A 22,831-nucleotide genomic window follows, 5' to 3' on the forward strand; every position below is an offset into this window, starting at 1 on the left:
AGCAGCTGGAGCCAACCTACAGGAAAGGGAGTGAATGCTGGTCTGAGGGCACAGGCAGGGGGTCCTCTCGGGTTTTCTTGGGGACTCCCAGGCTTAAATTTGTTCTGGAAACAGAGGAAAAAATTGGAAAGCTGTTGTGGGCAGATCTGAAGGGGCCTCTCAGCCCAACACATAACTCGTGCTGCAAGGGGACTCAGGCACAGCCCTGCAATCTCCCTCAACCACCATGTCCTGCTGCTTCCAGTCCCCTGCTGGTCTGCCCTCCCCCAAAGCATAAACCCACCACCTCAAAGCACTTTACACCATTTTATATACGGCTGGAAGCCACTGGGGCCGCTCCTTCCAGGGAGCCTGGTTTGTATCCTTCTTAACAGCACCCTCTTGCCTGTACATTCCCTGAGGACAGGAATGATGGTGGGTCAAGGGCCTGCCTGCTTGCAGGTACAGTCCACTCTTTCCTACTGGATTCCTTTTCACTTCCCTGATAACTAGTTCCTGCAGCTGTAAAATGGGTGCTATATTTAGTAGCTGGTTACATGTCCCACCAGGCTCTCTGGGTGCCGGGACCCAGGTGGTCTGAATCTAGAGGCAGAGGGGAATGGTGGAGGGTGGTCACTCCCTTGGCTCTCTCCACTTCTCCCACCCAAACAGGTCACTTCCCAGCCCTTCTTCTTCTGGGGGTGGCAGCTGTTTTCCACCAGCCGGCTCGGTGGTGCCCTACCCTGTGTGCTGCACCCCATCTGCCAGCAAGGTCGGTGGGGGTGCCCACACACCTCCTGCCCCTGACCTCACCACGCAGTCTGGCCTCTGTGCGCATCTGGCCCCTCCAGCCAACCACAGGGGACCAACCTTCCTCCCCAGCATAAGAAGTGTGCACCCCCCTACATACCCAGCTGGTCATGCTCCTGATCACAAGACAAGAAGGGTGAGATGGAAGGTGCATGGTTTGATTCAGAATGGGTCAAACCCATTTTTGGGTTTGGGTGAAGCTGGGTGAGGGATGGGACACAACAAGCCAGGGACAAGCGGGGTGACTGAAAAACACTGCAGGAAACGAACCAAATGGCCGTGGAAGTGGAGAAAACCCTTCACTCAATGGTCAGAGATTGCCGGGGAACCCCATCAATTCCAAACATAGCAGAGGTTCCTCTGCTCAGGAAGGGAGAGTTGTAGGAGGATCAGACCCAGAAGCAGAGCTGTCCCAAGGGAAGGTGGGGAAGAGAAAGGCCCTCCCTTCCAACGCCCAGACCACTGGGGATGTCCACCTGCCTCACACGTGGTGCTGAGTGACTCGCACACACTGGGACAAGGGTAGGGGTGTCAGGCACCAGTGTGTCCAGTGACATTCACGAGCCTCCCACAGAGACAGCTTCCACAAAGGAAATCTGACTTCTAAACGACTGAGAATGTAACTACTCTAGGAAATCTGGTGTTTTCCATCTTAATTTTCCTAATGTGACATAGGATCCATCCTTTCCTTTCTCTTTCTCTTTTCCCTTGCATGTAATTCCTTGCAGATTACAAGCACCTGGGCTGGCTAAAAGACATATGGGCAACTGTATTTTAAAGATACTTTAATCAGAAAGAAATCTTGCAATTTCTTGCGAATGTCCGTGGTAGATTACCCTGTCCGCACAGCCCTGCCCTTCTCCTCCTATGACTTGAGAACAGGGCCCCCATGGCTGTCAGAAGTGCCTACAGCATTCACACAATGGTACTCACAAGTAGATGCTGGACTCATTGCCTCCCATGTCTGGAGACTGGAGTTTCTGCACAAGGATGACAATGATACCGATGAAGAGCACAAAGTTAACCTGAGGAGCAGAGACAAAGCGGGTGGAAATGATCACTCTGGGAAAAGGCCTCCTATACCCCTGCCTCTGCACAGGCTGTTAGTCCCTCAGCAGGGCCCTCCTCCACCCAGCCAAGACCCCATCTAGACATATAATCCAAGATGGCAGCATGTAAACACCTGTTTATTTTCCCAGCCGCCCACAATATCATTGAGATGACAGAAGAGACAGAAGAAAAATAATTCCATAGGAGTACTGAGAAACAGGAATGATTATCGTGAGCCAGAAAATAGGGCAGTTCTGGAAGAGGAGCAAAGTAAGATCAGGGTGATGGAAAAGCTTCAATGCCAAACAGATAAAGAAGCTTTAGCAGAGGTGAGAGCTGTCCTCTGGAGAAACTCCAAGTTCAGAGTCACTGAATATGGGAATGAGAATGGACAACATTATCAATTAAAGGACTGCCTGAGAATAACAATCACAGAATTTGCCTTTAGATGAAGACCAGGGACAAAAGCTCTCTAAACAAGTGGGAAGCTCTGTGTACGGTGAGACGGGGAGGGCAGGGAAGCAAATAAATAGAAATAAGGCATAATGAGAGGACTACACAGCAAAACCTCCCAGATGCAGCTGAAGCAGCCCTCAGAGAAAAACATGTACAGCCAATACTAACTTATTAAAAAATAATAAATACTGAAAATAAAATAATTGAGCATTTAAATCAAAAGCTAGGGAAAGAATGCCACAAATTCAGCTTATACAAGGAAGAAATTAATAAAGATAAAAATTCATTATAAAGAGTTAGTTAAAATAAAGCAGACTTAATCAATGAAAACAGATTTTATTTTTTGGTTTTGCTTTGTTTATTTGTTGTCGCACAGATCAATAAGAATGACAAAGCATGTTGTATGAGGACAGAGTTCTGTCAGTGTTCTTTGCATTACAGGCCCGGTGTCTGATCAGTCCCTGAATTTAGCACAGTAAATACTGCTAACTGCATGTTAAGTCAATCCAAAAGAAGAAAATGCAACTGAGCAAATTTAAGGATGAGAAAGAAGACAACAGATGTATAGACTATTGTAAATCATAAGAGAAAATCAAACAAAATGGGAAAATACAAATTCACAAATTCACATTGAGAAAACATAGAAAATCCAAACAGAGCAATGACCTCAGGAGAAACTAAAAAGTAATTAGATGCATACGCAATTAAAAGGCAATAGGCCCAGATAATTTTACAGCCCAGTTTCATAATTCCTTTAAAGAAGGTGTAATTTACATACTAACTCATCATTTAAAAGCAAATAAAGAGAAAACCCCCCAAATTACTTATGAGGTTAACACAACCCTGTGACAAAATCCAGACAAGGACAGAAAGCACACTCACAAATACACACATACACACACACACACATACACATACACACACCCCTAAAACCAGAAGACTGACAAAGGGCAGTGCAAAAACTGTCAATAAAATATTAACAAAGAGAATTTAGCAGTGTATTAAAAGAACAAACAAATCAAACAAATCAAACAGACCATGGCCATAAAGTTTCCATACCAGGAAGGCAAAAAAAAATCTCATATTTGGACATTAACAGATAAAAACAATAAGCTAACATTATCCCCCATAAGATGGGTGAGTAATTCAGCATTCAGAACATCAACAGAGACACAAGAAATGAGCACTCTTTTTCTCTGCTCATGGTGAACATTTTAGTATCTCTGAAAATGTTAAATGTACATGCCATTTGTCCCAGAAATTCCACTCCTAGAAAGACATAGTCACATATACTCAGATATGCACAAATATATCCAGTGTATCATTGCTCATAATGAAGACAAATTAGAATATTATAAACATCCATCACCAAGAGAATGATCGCTTCAATAATTCTCTCTGAAACATATTTGGTAAAATTTGACACCTATTTCTGATTTTTAAAAAATACACACTTAAACAATCAAGGAATAGTCTCTTTCTTAATTCAGTGATGGGTAACTGCCCAAAACTAGAGTACATGTCATTCATTGTAAGCAAAACCAAGGAATAAATGGTATGAATACTGGAAAGGAAAAGTAAAAAGTATTTCACTTGCAGATTATGTAATAATTTTCTACCTAGAAAATACACAAGAACCAACTGAAAAGGGGTAAGAACTAATAAGAGAGTTTAGGAACTAGCCAAGAAAAAGAAAAAAATACATAAAAACACACAACACCCCCACCCACCAACAGTAATCCACTAGAAAATATAATTAAAGAATGATTCTTAGACACAATACAAACACAAACTGGAAATACCTTCAAAGTAAATTTAACAAGACAACTAAGAAACTGTAGAAAATGACTCCGTGAGAATAATGGAGAATCAGGCCGTGTTCTTGGAGTGGGAGACCCAATATTTTAAGATAAATCACTTCTGCTCCAAATTAGCTTCTAAATGCATTGCAATTCCTATAAAAATCTCAACCAGATTTCTTTTTTCAGCTTGAAAGCAGTATTTGAAAAGTACATGTGCAAGAAAATTTTAAGGAGTAAAAAAAAGTTGTTTTAGAAAAAGCATGCTACCAGGTTACAGTAACCGGCAGGTGAGGTATTATTAGTAACAGAGAATAGTACCATTAGTAACATAGAATAGAAAGTCTGGAACTAAACACAAGCAGAGCACATTGAGTGTTTGTGATGAAGTGGCATTTCAACATAATGGAGAAAGGACGGTCTAGTCAACAAAAGAATTGAAAAGGTGGAAAATCTATCCTTTAAAAAACAGCTAGATAAGATTAGATATCATTTCCTATCAGACAAAGAAATTAAATTTCAGCTATATTAAAGACATACATGTATAATCCAATCCCTAAAATGTTACAAAAGAATTAAGAATATTTTTATATCTTAGGTTGGGAAAGACTTCCATAAACAAGAAATAAAGCTCAGAATTCATGAAGAGAAAGCTTGATGGTTTGACTGTATAAAATTATGCATTCTTAGAACACTTACAACACATATGACAGATGAAGTCTTAGTATCTTTCAAACAGTAAGAAAGAGAACTGAGCAAAATGAGCAAAAGAAATAAATAGGTTATTAACTGTAATAAAAACAAATCATCAATAAATGTTTCAAAAATGCTCTGCTTCAATTAGCAATATGGAGAAATGCAATGAGCTACCGTTATCTGCCATAAGACTGTGCAAAAATTCAAATGATTGATACTAGAAGTATAGACAGTGATAAGGGGAAATACTTTTGACCCAGCAACTCCACTTCTAGGGATTAATCCTAAAGAAATATTCACACATGCTCAAAATTATGCACAGAACTGTTCCTAGCAGCATCTTCCATGAGTAAAATGGGATAATAAAAATGTTCAACACTAATGGAATAGCTACGTGATTTTTGTGCCAAGCTTACAGAACATAATACAGTCATGAAAAAGGAGGTTTGCTTATGGGACCTCCTTATCTTCCTTCTCTCTTCCTTTATGCTCAGGCCCCGGCTCATCCCCCCTCCTTGCCAAAAGAACACTCACCATGATGGAGCCAACCACAGGGCCTTTGATCACCCACCACAGAGCCGTGCTGTCATTCATATCCCAGCAGCTGAAAGATAAAGAGAAGAAAGATTAAGCTCAGGGCTGGGGCCTGGTCGGCTCTGTGTGTGACTCTTCTTCCCCTACAGCTCTGAAGAGGGGCTGGCTGGAAGGAGGGCTCTCAGGTGGGCTGCAGACCCCAGCCCAGCCCCGGTTCTTCGAACGCCTTGATCCCTCCCTCTGCTTCCCTGCCAAGGCAGGGATTGGAGCCCAACAATCAGGATCACCAATGGGCTCCTGGGCAGGAGCCATGCTCCCCTCCACACCTAGGACTTTGGGAGATGCCCCCTCACTCTCAACATTCTCCCTCCCCTCCCTAAGAGGAAAACAGACACTCAGAGCGGGGCCCAGAAACACAGTGGGGCTCTGAAATCTTGCACATTCTCTGTGCTGAAATGTGGCCACTGTCATTTTAAGCAAAACCAAGGAATAAATGGCACGAATACTGGAAAGGAAAACCCTGGGTCCACCACGGTGAGGTCAGGGTGCAGTCAGTGCCCAGAGCTGGGGGTGCAGTCCGGGCCTGTATTGGCTGGTTTGTCTGGGACCATTAACGTGAAGTCAGGGCAGCCACCAAGACACCATCTGTAAGAACCTACCAGAGCCCTCAAGGGCATACTCACCCTGTGTCATCGAGGTAGAGCCTCAGCACAGCCCACACTGACACACACACAGTGGGGGTCCCTGGAAGAGCAAGAAAAGGGGCCCCATGATAACAGGAAAACCAGCAGGCCCAGGATCCCCTCAGACTGGGGACTCCTGGAGGCCAGTTTCCCCTCACATGTGGGGTTCTGACCCTGGGGCATCTCCCTCTCAGACACGGAGGCCTGGGGACCCTAACTGTCCCTCACACCCAGGCCTCCTGGCAGTCCATGTCTCCACCAGACACTGAGCCATCTCTCTCAGAAGGACCACTGAGCATATCCCCTCCCAGGTCGGTGGCCTCTACGGGCAGGAAGCGCATGAAAGCATCCAAGGACCCAGAGTGTGCCATCCGCTGTGGGCAGGGCAGCACCTGCCTCCTCTGCCGGACACTCCGACGGTGAGACCAAGGACATAGCCAGGCCATGAGGCTCAGCCTGTCCGGGCCACAGCCAGTGACCTACCCCAGCCAATGATGGTGTACCAGTAGAAGTATCTCCTCTCAGGGAAGAAGGTCTCCACCAATAGGGTGAAGAGGTACAGGCCCTCAATGAACAGCCAGAAGTAGTTGGACACAACGCAGTAATGGAAGAAAACCATCACGGCCTTGCATTCCACCTGCAGGAAAAGCAGCAAAGGCTGGGGAGGCATGAGCCCCTCCCACCCCTGCTGGTCCCACCAAGCCCAGAAAATCCAACCCAGCTGGACCAGGGGCAATTTCAGAGCCCTTCAGCTCTGGCATGCTTGGGTTTAAAACATCCCAGAGGTCTGAAAGACTCAACATTCCTGGATTTGAAGAGCTTAGAGTTGCAGCATCTTATGAGTCTGGTTAGAAGCTTCCCAAGGAGGCAACTCCGCACATGAGAGAAAACAGTGGGGTCAAGGGCACAGAGCCCCTCCCATCTCCAGACTCATTCTCCCTCACTTTCCTGCCCCTTCCCCAGTTCTCACAGGGGAGGTGGGTAAGGAGGAACATGCAGGAGGCTCCTTGGTAAAATGAAGGCTTTAGACATCATACAGGTGAGGGGGATACTTCTGGCCCCCCAGAAATCTCAGAGACCACCCCCTTCCAAGTGGACCCTCCCATGTCAAGGCCCTGCGCTCTGGGCTGTTCTTTCACTCTAGCCCATCAAAGCTTGTCTTCCCTACTTACCTCCAAACATATAAGACCTGCCCCGGTGGTACTCCAGTGAGAACCCCAGCCAATCAACCTTCTGACTCCCTCATATGCTAATTAAATGACCAGGGGTCAGGTGAGCCCTCTACCTAACCTGAGCCTGCTATCTTCCTCAATCAAGTGGGACTTGGCGTTTCCACCCTACCTTCCTCAACTACTCCGCCAAGTACACACACAGGCTGCAGGTCAGGTGGCAATGATACGCAAGGGTCTCACTGGCTACTGGGGACCTAGTGGTCATTCCTGGATACCACTGTTTGCTGAGTACGGTGCCTTAACCTGCAGGAAACACCAGGTGGCTGGGTGTCGCAGGGAAGGGAGTCTTGGATGTGCAGGACCCTTCCTGACTGGCTCAGCTCACTCACGGTGGAGATGAAGCAGTGGTTGCTGTCCTGCTCCGCGTAGAGGATCCAGTCTTTGATGAAGACGGAGATGGCCCTCAGCATGAACGACACGAACAGGTTCATGTGGATGAAGTTGCGGGTGCAATGCAGCTTCCTACACGGTGCCGAGAGGAAGGGGTCTTTGGCACGGAACCCACAGCACCCAGTCTCCCCTCCGGGGTCTGCTCTGGGCCAGCTCCACCACTCTGTCGCAGCGGGGTCCCCACCTCAACCATCTCCTTATGTCCTCCTCATTTCTAAGCCCCTGTTGCCTGGCCTCACAACTCCAAGGGGCCAGACTTCTCCCTCCTGTGACTTCTCTACATCTAGACCCGGAAGACAACAGTGAGGACTACACATCCCTGCCCCGGGTCTGCCCAGCTGAGTGGCCCTGGACAAGTCAGTTGCCCTCTCTGAGGTCAAGTTTCCCATCTGTCATCCTCAGGGTGGGGCAAATGCCTCCCAAGAGAGCCCCATGGCTGGCGTCCAGGGAAAGGAGTGGGGTGGGAGGGGCGGAGCAAGGGCTCTGAGCTGGGGTCTCACCGGAAGCGACACAGGATGACCATGGCAGTGGTGAGGGTGACGAGGGACGTGCTGTAGCCAACCGTGTACAGGGCCTTCACTGACAGGTAGTAATAATCCTGGAGCAGGCACAGGACATGCAGAGCTCCACTTGGGGCCTGCCGCAGCCCACCTCGGAGCTGTGCCCAGTCTCCCAAGCCAGGCCCGCCGCCCAGCTCCCCCTTCCTTTCGTCTTCCCTTGCTGATCTCACTTCTGCTACTCCATCATCAGGGCCTCCACCACCTGATCCCCCCCCGGATTCCCATCCCCCGCTGAGCCGCTTACTTCCCTCTGCACAGTGTCTACACTTTGCAGATGCTCAATGCGTGCTGGCTGCATGCAGCAGCCTGACCAATCAGAACAGGCACCAGCCTTAGCTGGAGCAGGACCAGGAGGCCCCCTGCTGAGCCCAGCATTAACCCTTCCATTGCCGGAAGAATAGCCAGGGAGGAGGAGGACCTGTGGCAGAGCTGCAGGAGCTCAAGGAGCAGACCAGCTGCTTCTCAACCCAGAATACATGAATGGAAGTCTTGTCCTCCCTGCATCTGGCTTGGGTATACAGCAGGTGTTCACGTGCTGCCTAGGACCTGAGCTTCCTATGGTCCCATCAGGAATCAAGTCCCCTGGTGGGAACTCCATTCCACCCGCCTCCTCAGCCCCACCCTACCACTTCCAGGTGTGGGGCAGACACTCACCTGGTCCCCGGTCTCAGATTCATACTCATCAAACCCACAAGCATCAAAGTAATGAGGGAACGGCTCTGACCATCCATCCTCCGTGCAGTTCCGGCTCACCACCCTCATGTCTGCAGCAGAACAAAACTCAGTGAGGCACAAAAGTGATTTAAAAGGGCCCTGGTATTCTTACTAAAAAATTACTTTCTAAGTGGGAATTCCTGGAAATTCATATGCCCATCTGGGAAGCACAGTGACTGATGGTGCATGCAATCATCCCCTGGGGAGAAGGCAATTAGAGAAAAGAGCGATTGCTGATGACCTGAGGCACAGCCTTTACACAAAGGGCATGGGTAAGGGACTGGGGACCAGCAGCAGCTGATCTCTTAATACAGGTGAGGAGACCAAGCAGGTGAGAATACCTCCTCCCTCGCCTCTGGAACTGGCAGAACCTTGCCAGGGACACCACTGAGCCCCTCCCCTAGACCCTAGGTCATCACTTGTCAAACTTCAGTGAGCAGAATGGCCTAGAACTACAAACGCAGATTCCCAGCCCAACCTTCCCCACCTCCCCCAGGAGATTCCGGTCAGGATTCACAGGTGACTGTGGAGCAGGAGCTCCCATCACACCTGCAAAAACAGCTCTAGGTGATGTTTTCCCTGGGAGGGCTGGGCCTTCCGGCAGCTGCAGTATTCCTTACCAACTGGACACACAGCTTGCTTAATCAACAAGGACCAGACCACCCTTAACCTAGCACCAGATTTTATTGATATATTTATTTAGGGTTTAAAAAAATCTTTGCCTTTCCAGGTTCAGAGATCTGGTTTCCTGTCACTAATGTACTTTAATGTTCTTTTTACCAACTCTGAAGGCCATTTTGTAGGACACCAGAGTGGGCAGGAGTCTTGCGGGCTGGAGAGTCGAGTCCAGACTGGTTTCTCACTATGCCTGGGGCCTTTCAGCCTTTAATGATCACTTGGACCACCTCTCCTGGTGGTTTATAAGTGTGGACCACAGATGTCCAGGGGAGGGGAGAAGGCAATCAGCCCCTCTGCCTCCAGCCCAGCACCTGAGAGGCCCCCCACTGACCCCAGCTCCCAGACTGGCTTCCTGGGAGCTCACCTGGTACATTAGGACACATGGGAATGGTTCTCCCTTTCACAGGATTCAGGGCCCAGGCAACTGTATACAAGGGGCAATTGCAGAAAAGAGGGTCCAGCATCCGTGTTTTAGGAAGAATCCCCCCGCTGTGGCCATGGCCACATCTGGAGAGCTCAGGAAAGAGGCAAGGCAGAGGCGAATACAGGGCACCCCTCCACTTTTCCAACCCTGTGTCCTTGCTGGTTGAGCTGAAAGATCTAAGGCCAGTTCTTTTTGGCTGACAGAGTAAAAACGCGCTTCCTGGGAAGCAGGACTTTGAGAAGCAGCAGAAGGTGGCTGACCCTGCCATAAAAGAGCTCTGCCCAGAGCCAGAGACTGGTCTTCAGGGCTTCTGGAGTTCTGAGTCTTACGACACAGGAAAAGCAGGATGCCTGGCAGGCCCAGGGAGAGCAGGAGTCACTTCTGTCCCACGTTTGATGCCAAACTATTCCTTCTAGCAAATCCGTCCCAGGCTGCTACTGGAAACCTCTTACCAAGTCCCTCTGAATGCTTTTTTCACCAAGTCTGCATGTCCTGGGAATGATGCCTTTGGCGAAGTCTTCCCCTCCCTGGGCCTCTCTCCTCTCTGCTTTGCCCACATCAGGGTGGTAGGAAGAGGAAAGGGAAGCTGCTTTTAAAGGAATTTTTTTTAAGTGTCCTAGAGGTAGAAGCCATTTCCTTTCTTTTATTTTCCTTCATTCTCTTTCTTTTTATAACACAGTGTGGGCTCAGTAACATATAAATCTTTTTGTTCAGAAAGAACTATTCCATGAATTCACCACTCTGTTGTTCTGATAGAAATCTCTGGAAGATGGAGTGCTCTCCAGATTGTCAAAACCCTGCAGTGACTGCACCTACTTCGCTAGGCTGTCCTGCCCCAGCAACTTCACAGGAGCAAAGAACCTCAGGATGGTGGTTCTCAGAGCAGATGCCCTCCACAGACCAGCCCATCAGCGTCACCTGGGAGACTGGCTAGAAATGCACATTCTCAGGCCCCACCAGGCCTATTAAATCAGAGACGCTCAGGTGGGTCCCAGGAATCTGAGTTTTAACAAGCTCACTAGAAGACTGTGATCAGAGTTTGAGAACTACTCTTCTACCTGTGGGAGTACCAAACTATCAGGGGCCGTCTATCCAGGAGCTCTTTACTTGAGTCCATGATGAGACGTCAAGAGAAGTGTGCTCCCCTGAGACTGTACATACAATGTTTCTTCTGAGTGCTTGAGTGCAAGTTTCTAGGGAGGAAATCCACAGCTTTCGCAGAGAAGAAAAGCGACTGGCCAAAGATCACACAGCCACAGAGAGGCACGGCTCAGCCTGGAAGAAGGGTCCCCAGGCTCACATGTCAACAGATGCTCTCCCTCCAGGAGAGCCCATGGTCTACCCTACCTGGTCGCCTTACCTGAGAGATCCAAGGAGCTACTGTCGGTGAACTCAAACTCTCCTGCAAAACACAGAAATGGGTATGAGTCAGAACACTGGCCCATCAGCTTGCCAGAGCTAGCCCCCGTTTACTCTCAGCCTGGAAGGTCAAGGCTGCCCCTGGTCTGGAAGACAGGGGATGGGTGTCCTCCTGGCACCAATGTTATTTACTTTGTATTTCTAGATGTTAATGATGGCCCGTGACTCAGTTCTGCCTCCTGGACCACAGGAAGTACAAATGGAACATTGTCAACAGGATGGAGGGCTTCCAGAGAGGGAGAGGAATGGAAAAGAATGATTGGGCCTTTTTAAGAGAAGGACGAGGAATAGTAACATGCATCCTGGGCTCGGGTTTCTTCTTTGGGACTTGACCCTCCATCTCAACGCCCAAACAGTTTTCACGGAAGGGAACCCAGTATTCTGAAGACATCTTCCTCAGACCTGTCTTCTCTTTCTCTCCTGACTTATTCCCACCTCCACCCTTTTCTTATGCCAAATCCCCAGCTAGCAGTGAACTCCCACTACCCAGCTGACATGCCCCCTCTTCCAGGAAGCCTCTCCAATCTCATTATTCTGCCTGCATGCTGCATTGCGTCTTTTGTCCATTCCAACTTTGTAGCCACTGATGTCAGTACCTGTGTGGGCTCACACCAGTCAGGCCTGCATGTGTGCCCATGCGTGCGCCTCTGCACATGGTTGGGCTTGCTTTCTAACCCCTCCATGGGTCTCATCCTCTCAAACAAGCCCATGAGCACCCTGAGGCCAAGGGCTGTGACTTCCCATCTTCCTGTGTCCCCCCACCTCCATGAAGGCTGAGGGTCAGGGTGCAGAGAGAAGCCTCTCATTCTACCCCCACCCGTTCCCAGCAGTCAGAGCTGGGCTCCCTCTGGATGGACAGATGGACAGATCAGCAGTTTGTCCCCTCCAAGGTTCCTCTTACCGATGGTCTCTGTCTCCCAGACTGAAACAGAGAGAGAGAACACAGAGGTGAGCAAGGGGGCTGGAGGCAGGGTTTGCTCTCACTGGGACCTGCTGGTGATTTCCTCCCTCTCTCCCCACCCCCACTCCCAAATTCTGGACAGCAGCTCTGCTAGGGGCCCAGGGGCACAAGGACCACAAGCTAGGGATGGACTACAAACTGGAGACTTCTACCTCTTCCTTCAGAACAGGACAGTTAAAGAGAAATGAGCAGAGGGATCTGAGAGCAGGAGATCGCTCAGTGCCCCCCACCTCCAATAGCCTACAAAACAAGACTGCAATGACCTCAAGATCCAGCCCTGGGAACCCAGGAATAAAATGACAAACGCCATTCTCAACCTTCTAAGTATTTAAGGCAAGTCTCAATAATCCAGCTTTGTGAATAGATTTGCTAAAAGGCCCTGCCTTAATGAACCATTAAGAATGAGGTGTAAATAACACATTCATTGTGCAGTTGCCAGAGTGAAGGATAAGGAAAGTTTGTCTTAAGAAAATCTTATTTTACTGCTGATTCATTTTGCCTTTTTTGTTGGTGAAAAAAAGCAGTCTTCCCATGGTACCTGATCCAGAGTAGACATTCTAAATAAATGAATGACAGAAGGCCGTGAATGGAGGAAGTGATTGCATTGGTTTCTATAGGAATGAATTAGAGCTGAGGCTGACTCATGAGGTTGCCCCGTGCCTGACATCCCGCTGTCCACACAGTACCTTCAGCACCACCCTTGTATGCCTCCTCTTTCAAAGTTCACTTTCGGACCTGTGTTGGATCACACCCAGGCCCCAAGCTATCAGGGTGGGAGGGTTTAACTGCCACCCTCCTTCTGGGCTGGCAGGAGGTATGGAGATGGCAGGTGTGCTAACAGGCCCCAGAAGGGGCAGTGTGGACAGGTAAAGTGGGGTGCATTGTAGCCAAACCCTGCCTTCTCTGGTCTTGGGATGGGAACCAGAGACAGGGGCCTGGTACCCCAACATACTGCCACCATCTCCCTCTGCCACCTCCGCAAGCACCCTCCCCTCCAGGGGAAGTCTAGGCAGGTGGAGTTCAGGTGTAAAAGAGAACTTTCCTTTGCCTCTCACAGACAGTATGGAAGGGCAGCGGGCAGGACTCCACAGTGGAGCAGAGCTCGGAAACTTCCCACTTCTAGAAGGACATTAGCCTAAGCCTTGGGTAGGTGAAGGAGGAAGATGAGGGCCAGGTCCATAGCCACACACGACTCAGACCCCTCTAATCCCCTCAGGAGCCCCCACTGCCCATCCTCCTTGAAACCAGGCCCCGACCCAGGGCTCAGCAGTCAGCAGTGTGTAAGTGCAGATGCAGGCAAGTGTCTTATGCACAGCTGCCCGAGGGCACCTTGTCTCGTGCACATGTCTGTGTGTGCCTCTCTGGGCCTCTCAGCATCTCTGTCTGAATGATAATGACAATAACATCAGCTAACACTACTGACCATTAAAATGGGCCAAGTCTGGGCTACATGATCTCCACATACGTCACTCCACTTGGTTCCCCAGTCACCACACCACATTCCTTTTCACAGACTAGGGAACATGGTTGGGCTCAGAGGGTGGACACAGGAGCAAACAGCCTTGCTCAAGGTCTCCAGCTGGGTAAGTGTTCGAGCCATGTCTGAGCTCACAGCCTTGCTCCACACACAATGAACTTCTCCACATGGACCAGGGAGCCACGTCTGAGGGGTGCTTCTGCATCCCTGCATGCACGGCGGTCTGTGGTTCCACCCTCTCACCAGCATGTGACCTTAGGCAGGGACCACCTGCCTGCACAGAGCCCATGGCCTTGCTGCTTATCTTCCAGGAAGGCCTAGGGCCTGAGAATGGAGAGCAGGCTAGACCTGACAAGGCCTCTGGCACAACTCACCCTGGTCTGGGTTGAAGATTCGGAAGAGTTCAGGGCAGCTGACAAGGACCATCTCACCCACGTGGGCAGGCTTCCAACATGTGATGTTGTCCCACATCCCTGGGCAGCCTGTGTGGAAAAGAACCATGTGAGGGGCATCCAGTACCCCCACACTCACACATACATGCCACACACATGCAGATGTGTGTATGTGTGACACACATATATGTGAGCACAGGCGGTGGTGAGCCAGGCCCATGCTGGGGAGAGAGCAGTGTAGGGGAGGGAAGGGGAGGCTCACTGCCTGAGGCAGACTCAGCCCTGTCCCTGTGAGAGATCCCTCAAAAAGAGGAGCTGAGAAGTTTCAGGAGCTCCTGGGGCAGGGAGGGAGCTCTCATCTGAGTTTACCGGAACACACCTATATAGCCCTCCAGGCCTGGCGGGATTGTGGGGAAGGGAGAAGCAGGCCCAACACCAGCTTGGGCAGAATCACTAAGAACAAGACATGGGGGGGGGGGGTCTCTGTGGCACCCCTACCACCCTGCACTGGCTCCTCAGTGGCCTCCTAGCCTTCACCATCACTGTGGGGTCCAGCTTCAGCTCGACCTCCCCAGGAACTGGCTGGCCTGAGGGTGCTGCTCCAGGGCCCCAGCTGCCTTCCAGGGCAGGCCTGGAGCCAGAGATGGGGTGGAGCTGAGACCTAAGAAAGGGGCACAAATTGGACATATGGGAAGAAAGGAAAGCCAGCCAGGCAGAGGCCCGTATGGCCAAGGCCCAGAATCATGAAATGACTCAGAGTATGGAGAGACAGAGGCAGACAGCTGCCACTGCAGAGGCCACCACAGGGACACTGGCTGAGATCAAGCAAATGTTGAGGGCTGGGAAGGGAGCAGGGGCACACTGACCAGTACTTAGGAAGCACATGGTGTCCCATCTGATATGAGCTGCTCTGAGCTAGAGAAAGATGGCAGGCATGACGGCCAGCTTCTCGGATTTGGGGGCTCAGTGGACCCTGCTACCCCTCTGCCCATGTACTCTTTCTCCTGCCAGCCCCTGCCAGCCTCTCCCTGGCATTCTCTACACCCCCACCCCCGTCGCTGCCTCCACTGCCCTTCATGCCTCTCACCTGGGCCACCAGCTGCTAACTGGACCATGCCCTGCCTACCCAGACTGAAGGCAGGTGTTGGCAGCTGCCCCATTATGGCTCCCAGCCCCACTCCCCTTGGACAAGATTAGCTGGCTCATGGCCTGAAGGACAGAAGGACACAGACAGCTCCCAGTGCCACCTCCTGTGCTCCCTGAGGACTGCCTCCCACGGCTGGCTGCCCACTGGATAACCCCACCTTGAAAAGCCAAAGACAATCCGAACGCAGTGTGTCCAAGGCTCAGCTCAGCATCTCCTACTAAAACCCGAGTTCCTGTCTCAGCCCCAACTAGACACATGGCGTCCCCTGCTCTGTCTCCTTTTCCTTCACACTCCATGCCCCATCGGCCACCAAGTCCTGCTGGTTTCACCACAAAGTGTTTGTGGAATCCATGCCATCCTCTCCACTCACTTCCCACCTCACCAAAGGCCCACTGCCTTACGCTGGGACCATGGTCACAGCCCCCCAGTGGCCTTCTGCCTCAGCCCCACACAGCTGTGACCATGATCTTTTCTGAAGGAAGCCCTGGCCGGGTCACAGTCCATCACTATCAGGACACCCTCGGGGGACCTATCACCTCCATTCCTTAACTGATCCTGAAGGCCTGGCCCTTACTTTTCACTCCAGCACCTGGGGAACGAGTAAGGCCACCGATGGGTTTGCCCAGGAAAAGGATGTGAAGTGAGAACTGCACGGAGGAGGGAACCCCACAGAACCCTGCATTTGTCATGGGGCAGAGGAAGCACACGCAGCCATGCAACCCCGGCGGAGGGGCTGAGGTGGAGGAGGAGACAGCAGCGTGGAGGGTCCAACAGCAGAGCACAGAGTTTCAGCAGCAGGCCCCACATCCTGCTGAGGGGTCTGTGAAGAAGGGCTGGGAAGGGCTTCTCTGCCAGGTGAGGGACCGCTGGCAGGTGACTGCGAGGGCCCCACCTCACAGGGCTGCTATGAGGATTAGAATTCATGCATGTACAGCTCTCAGAACAACCGGCCCACTCACTGGGTGTTCGCTATTGTTATCACTATTAATTTTCATTATTGCAATTAGGTGTCCCCAAGAATCATTCCCCAGGGAGAGGCCCAGGCAGGGAGGCGAAACAGTACCCTGCAAGGTGAGAAGCTGACAGACCACAGAGGAAACCTGGGCAGGCACCAGGCAAGGGCAGGGCCTGGGGCGGCCTCATGAGCTCACAGCCTCTCAGTCAGGGTCCTTGACTGACTTCTGAGTGCTGTGTGGACCAGAAGGTACCCAGAGCTTCCAGGGGCAGAGAACCCCGTCTCTCAGAATTCAGTACAGGTTATTTTGGAATTCACACCCCGTCACATCACCCTATAGTGTCCTGCTTCTGGAATGACTGAGTTTGGGAGCCAGACACACCACAGAAAGTGCTGAGGACAACAAACCAAGACAGCGAGGACACTGGGGTGGGTCCCAGGGGAGCTGGGTCCCAGGTCTCATGCAACAGATCTGTTGTCCATGATTCTGTCTGTCCATTGTGGCCCCACAGGATGTCCAGCCAGCACATGACTGTTATGACATCATGTCCATGAAAGGGACCCAGCAGGAAATCTTTAGCTGCCATGGCCAGTGCTGACCACTGCACAGCCAGGGAGCTTGGCTGTGTATGGCCCATGCCCTGGGAGCCCCAGCCAACAGATGTTCCCTTAATGTGGAACATTAGGCCCTAGCACAGACAGCATGCTGCCAGGAGAAGCTCCTGAGGTCCCCAGGCACTTTACATGGAGGGGGCACAGTCACAAGGGCAGGCGGCAGGGAGGGATGCAGGGCTCGGGTACAATGTCACAAGGGGAGATGGGGCCTCCCAGGCTGGGGGCCAGATGCACAGAGGCAAGGCAGAGAATTCATCCTCTTAACTATTTACTGAACACCTACCATGTGCCTGGGTCCTTTAGGCCCAGGGCTCTAGGGATGCAGAAAATAAACTTGAGAAGTTTGCATTTGAGGGCAGAGAGAGGAGAGGGACAGGCAGCCGCAAGACTTGAGTTTGGTGGACTTCTGCCAAGGCTGGCGGCAAAACACTGATAAGCCTCTCCTCTTTCTGCCAGGACTCAATTTCCCTGTATATACAGCAAAGACGGGTGTGTCTGAGGGTGCTCCCAACTCAGAGTGACCAGAGCGCAAACCTGGAACAGAGATTCACTCAGACCTGCTGGTGCCCAGAACTGAATTAAATTGTAGGTACATCAGCTAAGGTCCCCATCTCAAGATCTTTACCTGAATTACACCTGCCAAGTAAGGGAACACATTCACAGGTTTTAGGGATTAGGATGTGGACACCTTTGGTGGGAGGCAGTATTCCGCCTCCCACAGATGGGTTTTGAGACAAAGAGTCACATGATTTGATTCAGGTATGTGGGAAGGTAAGACATTTCAAGAGCATAAAAGCAGTTGTGGGGGGGACATGTCTGTTAAGACACAGCAGCAGTCATGGCAGGGTGAGGGGCTCGATTTGGAGCCATGGCAGGCAACATGGAAAGCAGTTCTGGGTAGGAGAGTCTGGAGGCACCAGGGCTTGGTGACACACCAGCTGGGCACAGCTGGCATGTATGCTAGGTTATCAGTGCCCATCCACCTCACATGACTGCATTCTCACCAATGGTAAGTGGCTGGAAGTGAGGAACTGGTCTTAAAAACATTCCTCATAGGCTCCACACCCTTTCTCTCTCTCCCCTCTCTACAGTGTCCCTGGGGGTCACATGTGGTTGGTGGCAGTGATCCAAGATGTAAGGAGCCTGGTCTCTGAATGACAGTACAGAGTGGAGTTCCACCTTCCGCCTCTGCTGACCACACTGACCTGTGACACATGCAGGCAGTAAATGGTGCTGTGCCAAGTCCCTGAGATTGTAAGGCTTGTTTGTCACTGCAGGATGGTGCAGGCTGCCTGACGAATGCAGCCAAGGGGAGAGGGGTTACCAAGGACAGCACCTGGCTTTCTGGCATGCGTGCCTGGAGAGGTGGATGAGCCATTCGCCACAGTGCGAGGACTGGATGAGAAGCAAATGGAGGGAATCAGGCAAGCTGGAACTCCAGGGTTTAGTTTGGAGTAGGTTCAGTTTGAGATGGTAGCAAGTGCCAAGTGGAGCTGGATTGCAAGAAGGCAGTTAGGTAGGAGTCTGGAGTCCTTGGGGGGAGTCAGAATGGGGGGTGGTCCACATGGATGCTAGGTGGGGCCATGGACTTAGATGCCATGTCTAGTGAGAAAGCAGAGGTTTCAGAAGAAAAGAAATGAGACAAAAGCCTGGCCCCAGCAGAAGAAAGCCTGGCCACATTCAGGCAGGGAGCTGGCCAAGAGGAGGGGTGGCCAGGAACACAGAAAAACCAGGAGAGGTTAGGGACACAAAGGCCAGGAAAGTGTGCCTCCAGGAGATGGTCACGTGCACCAAACACTGTGGAGAGTCTCAAAAAACAGAACCGGTCCTATTCCCTGGCAGAACTCTCCACTGTGACAGCCCCAAGCCTCCCTTATTCACCTCTCCCCATGCACCCCAGAGCTACACTAAGCTCAGTGTGTGCCCCTGAAAGCCTCCAGGACCTTGGTCAGAGGCTTGGGGGGCAGAGGGTGGTGCGGAGGGGCCTTACTGCTCGGTGGGAGAATGCTGCGCACACACACCGGGGCTGCTCCGCTAAGACACTGTACTGGAAGTGGTCAAGGGCGGCAGTGCCTCGTCACAGCAGGGGGGAAAAAGTCCACTTGCAGGTTGAATGGAGAAAGAACACAAGAGCCATATGCCTCGGCCAGAACAAAACAAGGAGCTCCTCTCAGGTTGTCATGGTGATGATTTTGTCCAGTTTCACACAGTGTTCAAAGCCCACAAGACATGGGGCACCAGAGGAACTCAGACAAAGACACAGTCGTGCCTTTGAGAAGCGCCTGCGGCTGCTAGGGACATTATTAGAACAAGCCACTCATTTTAGCATACAATTCAAGGGTGAAAAAATGATTCCATTTACAGAAATTGACAGCCAATGATTCTGATCCATAAAATGAGGACCAGCTGCAAGCTCGGTGCTGGGAGAAGGGGAGATGAAAGGTGCCACCCGCCCCTCTGGAAGTCAGAGGCTGGCAGAGCAGGGACACCAGACCAGGAGCACCACCGGGGACCTGCCAGAGATGCAGATGCTCAGGTCCCACCCAGACCCACTGAGTCAGAAACTGTGTTTTAACAAGGCTTCCAGGAGGTTCTGATGTAGGCTCAAGTCTGAGAACTACATGACTAAAGGAAAATTGGTTTGGACAGAAGGAAAACCCTTCATCAGATCTGGGGAGTGAGTTCCTCAGAGTGGGGGTCCCTGCAGACCCCATGCCTACCCATGCTGATGCCTGCTCCATCTCAGAACAGCTGGGGGGACACAGGCAGGAGGCTGATGCTGCTCCACGGGGGGTGAGCTTGGGCCCAGGCCCGCAGTGCCTCTTCCCCTCTGGGGAGTCTGGAGGTGGGGCTGAGGCAGGGCACTTTGCACCCCGTCCAGTCCTCAGAGGCTGGGTCAGAATAGCAATAAGCAGGCTTTCTCACCTTCCCTCCAAACCTCCTCCCCTGCTGCCATAGCCAAGGCTGCTGCTGGCCTCCCTCTTCCACTTTCTCCAGAGTACAGGGAACCCCAAGGAGGACCACACCAGACTGGCCCTGCCCCAATGCAGTGAAGGCCTCCAGGCCGATGAAGCCCTAAGCCCTGCAAAGAGGAGGTGCTGGCTGTACTCCCCCTGCACAGGCAGGCTGCCTAGGCTGTGCAGAGAGAACAAAACAGCCAGCCCAGGGGGGGCAGTACCCATGCCCTGCACGGGGCGCCAAGATGCCAGTTCCCACGCACAGGAGTCCTTCCTTCCTCTCTCTGGGCACAAGAGCATGACAGCACAAAGGGCACCCCTGGCTGGGACGACAGACCTGGGCTCTGTCCCAGAGCTGGCTCCAGCCCTCAGTGTGACACGGCCAGTGACTGCCACCTCTGGCCTCAGCCTCGCCATGTGTCCCAAGACACAGCCGAACTACGTGTTGTCTCAAGTCCCACTTAGCATTTGGGGTTTGGAATAAGGGATAAAACCGTTAACCATCTCTTCAATAATGATCCCAATAATCATCTTTAAAACACATCAAGGATGTCACAGACAAAACCACCCGGTCAGAAAGCTTGCTTTCACTCTCCATCGCCTTCCTGGTGTTTGCTGCACCCTTCAGCTGTCTACTGAGCTGCAGGGCCTCCCTGAGCACGCCTCTGTCACTTGGCTTCTGCTCTGAAGGCCACTATATGCATTGCCATCCCATATTCTCTTTGGGGTGAAGGTCCCAAGACGAGTGAAGCGCAAGGATTTGAGGGGATACAGGTACCCTCCTGGGAGTCCCTGCAGCCCCCAAACACAGTGCCAGGGACACACCTCACCTCTATCAGATCATACCAATGCACTCACTTTATTGGATTTAAGATTATGGGGAGATAAACAAAATATATTGAAATACACAAATATAGATAGATAGATAGATAGATAGATAGATAGATAGATAGATAGATAGATAGATAGATAGATAGATAAAAGCTGTGAGTTCACACTCAGTCACTAGAACAAGCTGACAAGATTTTCTTTTAAATTTTCAAGTTCATTTCAGGAGCATCGGCGGTTCCCTCAGCCTAGAATGTTCTCCCCATTCATCCATCCCTCAGCTCTTTTCTACAGTCAAGTGCCTGCTCATCCCTAGGGCCTAGCTCAGGGATTCTCAGCCTAGCTTCTCATCAGAATCACCTGTGATGCCTTCAAAAATATAAACTATAACTGACCAAAGTTCTGATTTAATTGGTTTGGACTGTGACTTGGGTACATTTTTCAAAAAGCTCTGGTGACTCTGATGTGCAGTCAGGTTTGAAAACCAAGGATCTAGTTTAAATAACACCTGCTCTATGAATTGTCCCCACCTTTCCCATAGAAAACTCCTTTCTTCCTCTCCCCAGCACGCCTGGGAGTTAGATGCCCCCCACCCCACCCTGGCCCCAGCACTGGCCTGCTGCTCCTGGGAGAGTGTCCATCCTACATCTGTCTCCCACATGCTTCTGCCAGGATGCCCCTGTGGGCAGGCCCTCGTCCTGTCCCAGCGCAGGGCTCCACAAATGGCTCTGCGATCAACCTGCACACAGCTCACAGCTCACCTGCAGGTCCCCCCACCCACCTCCACCGAACTGTTCCCTTGAATGTTTATTACTGCTCCACCCCAAATGCTATGGTGCAGCAACAATGGCCCTGGGCTGGCAGGCAGAACATCGGGGCCCCAGGCCCACCTCAGCCTGACACCCACCTCCACCACTGTGGTCTAAAAAGTCACTGCCCTCAGGGCTCCATTTTCCCACCCCCTAGACAAAAGGCTCAGACCAGGTGTTCTTTTGCTCTCCTGCCAGTGTGTGCCCACCTGGGCTCCCTGCCTCGGTCCCCCTGTCTGGTTTCCCTGAAGCCTAGAATCCACTTTCAGCTTCAGTGAGGGCTGAGCAAGAGCTCAGCTGGAGGAAAAGGCAGGGATGGCCGGAGCAGCTCCATTACTGGTTAATGTTCACTGACTGGCCAGGGAGCTTGGCCCGGAGGGACTGTTACATTCAACTGGGCTGCCGATTAATCAAGGATTTAAATAGATGGTGCTTGGAAGAGTTCCCTGTAAACGGGGAGGATCCAGAGGGAAAAGTGGATCCCTCTAATAACAAGAGACACAAGTGAGGCTGGCAAGGACCCCATGAAGCCCCCACTCCCAAATCCCCCACTGCTCACACAGATCCTCTCCCTGGCCCCTCCAGCAGTCAGGACGCTGAGGGTGGGCGGCAGCATTCATCTGTGCAGAGGCGAAGGGAGGAGGAGAGGGTACACAGGGCCACTGGGTGTCAGCCAGGGGCCACGCCATACCCTCAGGCTGCTTGGGAATGTTGCCAGGCCTTCTGGTTGTCACTGAGGTCAGGAGGTACTAGGAGCATCTAACAGGGAGAGCTAAGGCCGCTGATGTCCTGCAGCACGTGGCCCCATCCATTACCAAGGACCAGCATCCCCTCCTGCTCTCTGCAGCCTCAGGAGAAGCGCTGTGCCTGACAGGCTCAGGCCTGGGGTTCCTGCCGCTGCCCTGCTCCCTGGCTTCTGATGGGGTTGGCACAGAAGGTAGGAAATGACCCCACACCTCTTGCCCCAGGTTGACAGGTGCTCTCCAGCTCAGCCACCGGCAACAGCTGTGTTCCTGCTGCCACCAGGCCCAGGCTGCCTGCTAACAAGTTCCATAACAGCTGCTGCCCAGCCCAGACACCAGCTCCATCCCCAGCCCCAGGGGATGGAAGACGGCCACATCCAGCCAACCAGAACAGCCCCTTCCAGGGTGAGGCATCCGGGCCAGGCCATCCCCAAGGAGGGCAACCCCAGTGCCACCATCCAGACTCTATTGCCCCGTAGGGCTTTCTGAGGGACCCGTTTCCTCTAGCCCTGTCTGCAAGGTG

At 51.6% G+C, this 22,831-nt stretch overlaps 1 protein-coding gene across 8 annotated transcripts in view; it reads right to left on the reverse strand.

The window, feature by feature from the left end:
* ADCYAP1R1 (ADCYAP receptor type I) overlaps window positions 1-22,831 on the reverse strand; it is a 50,605-nt gene that overhangs the window by 15,002 nt on the left and 12,772 nt on the right. For 7 of the 8 annotated variants that reach the window (XR_012132221.1, XM_017665192.3, XM_017665188.3 and 4 more), the window contains 10 exons: window positions 14,237-14,344; window positions 12,326-12,346; window positions 11,366-11,407; window positions 8,844-8,953; window positions 8,130-8,227; window positions 7,569-7,701; window positions 6,491-6,644; window positions 6,008-6,068; window positions 5,325-5,394; window positions 1,723-1,814 (listed from right to left, as the gene is read on the reverse strand). Coding sequence is in view for 7 of the 8 variants with exons in the window: in XM_017665192.3 (XP_017520681.2) it covers window positions 1,723-1,814; window positions 5,325-5,394; window positions 6,008-6,068; window positions 6,491-6,644; window positions 7,569-7,701; window positions 8,130-8,227; window positions 8,844-8,953; window positions 11,366-11,407; window positions 12,326-12,346; window positions 14,237-14,344 (889 nt within the window). In the remaining variant the exon portion in view is untranslated. Of the gene's footprint in view, window positions 1-20; window positions 105-1,722; window positions 1,815-5,324; window positions 5,395-6,007; window positions 6,069-6,490; window positions 6,645-7,568; window positions 7,702-8,129; window positions 8,228-8,843; window positions 8,954-11,365; window positions 11,408-12,325; window positions 12,347-14,236; window positions 14,345-22,831 lie in introns of all 8 variants that reach the window. The other variant, XM_037027416.2, reaches the window with a different exon arrangement.

The sequence above is a fragment of the Manis javanica genome, chromosome 6 (assembly GCF_040802235.1).
Source record: "Manis javanica isolate MJ-LG chromosome 6, MJ_LKY, whole genome shotgun sequence".
NCBI classification, from domain to species: Eukaryota; Metazoa; Chordata; class Mammalia; order Pholidota; family Manidae; genus Manis; species Manis javanica.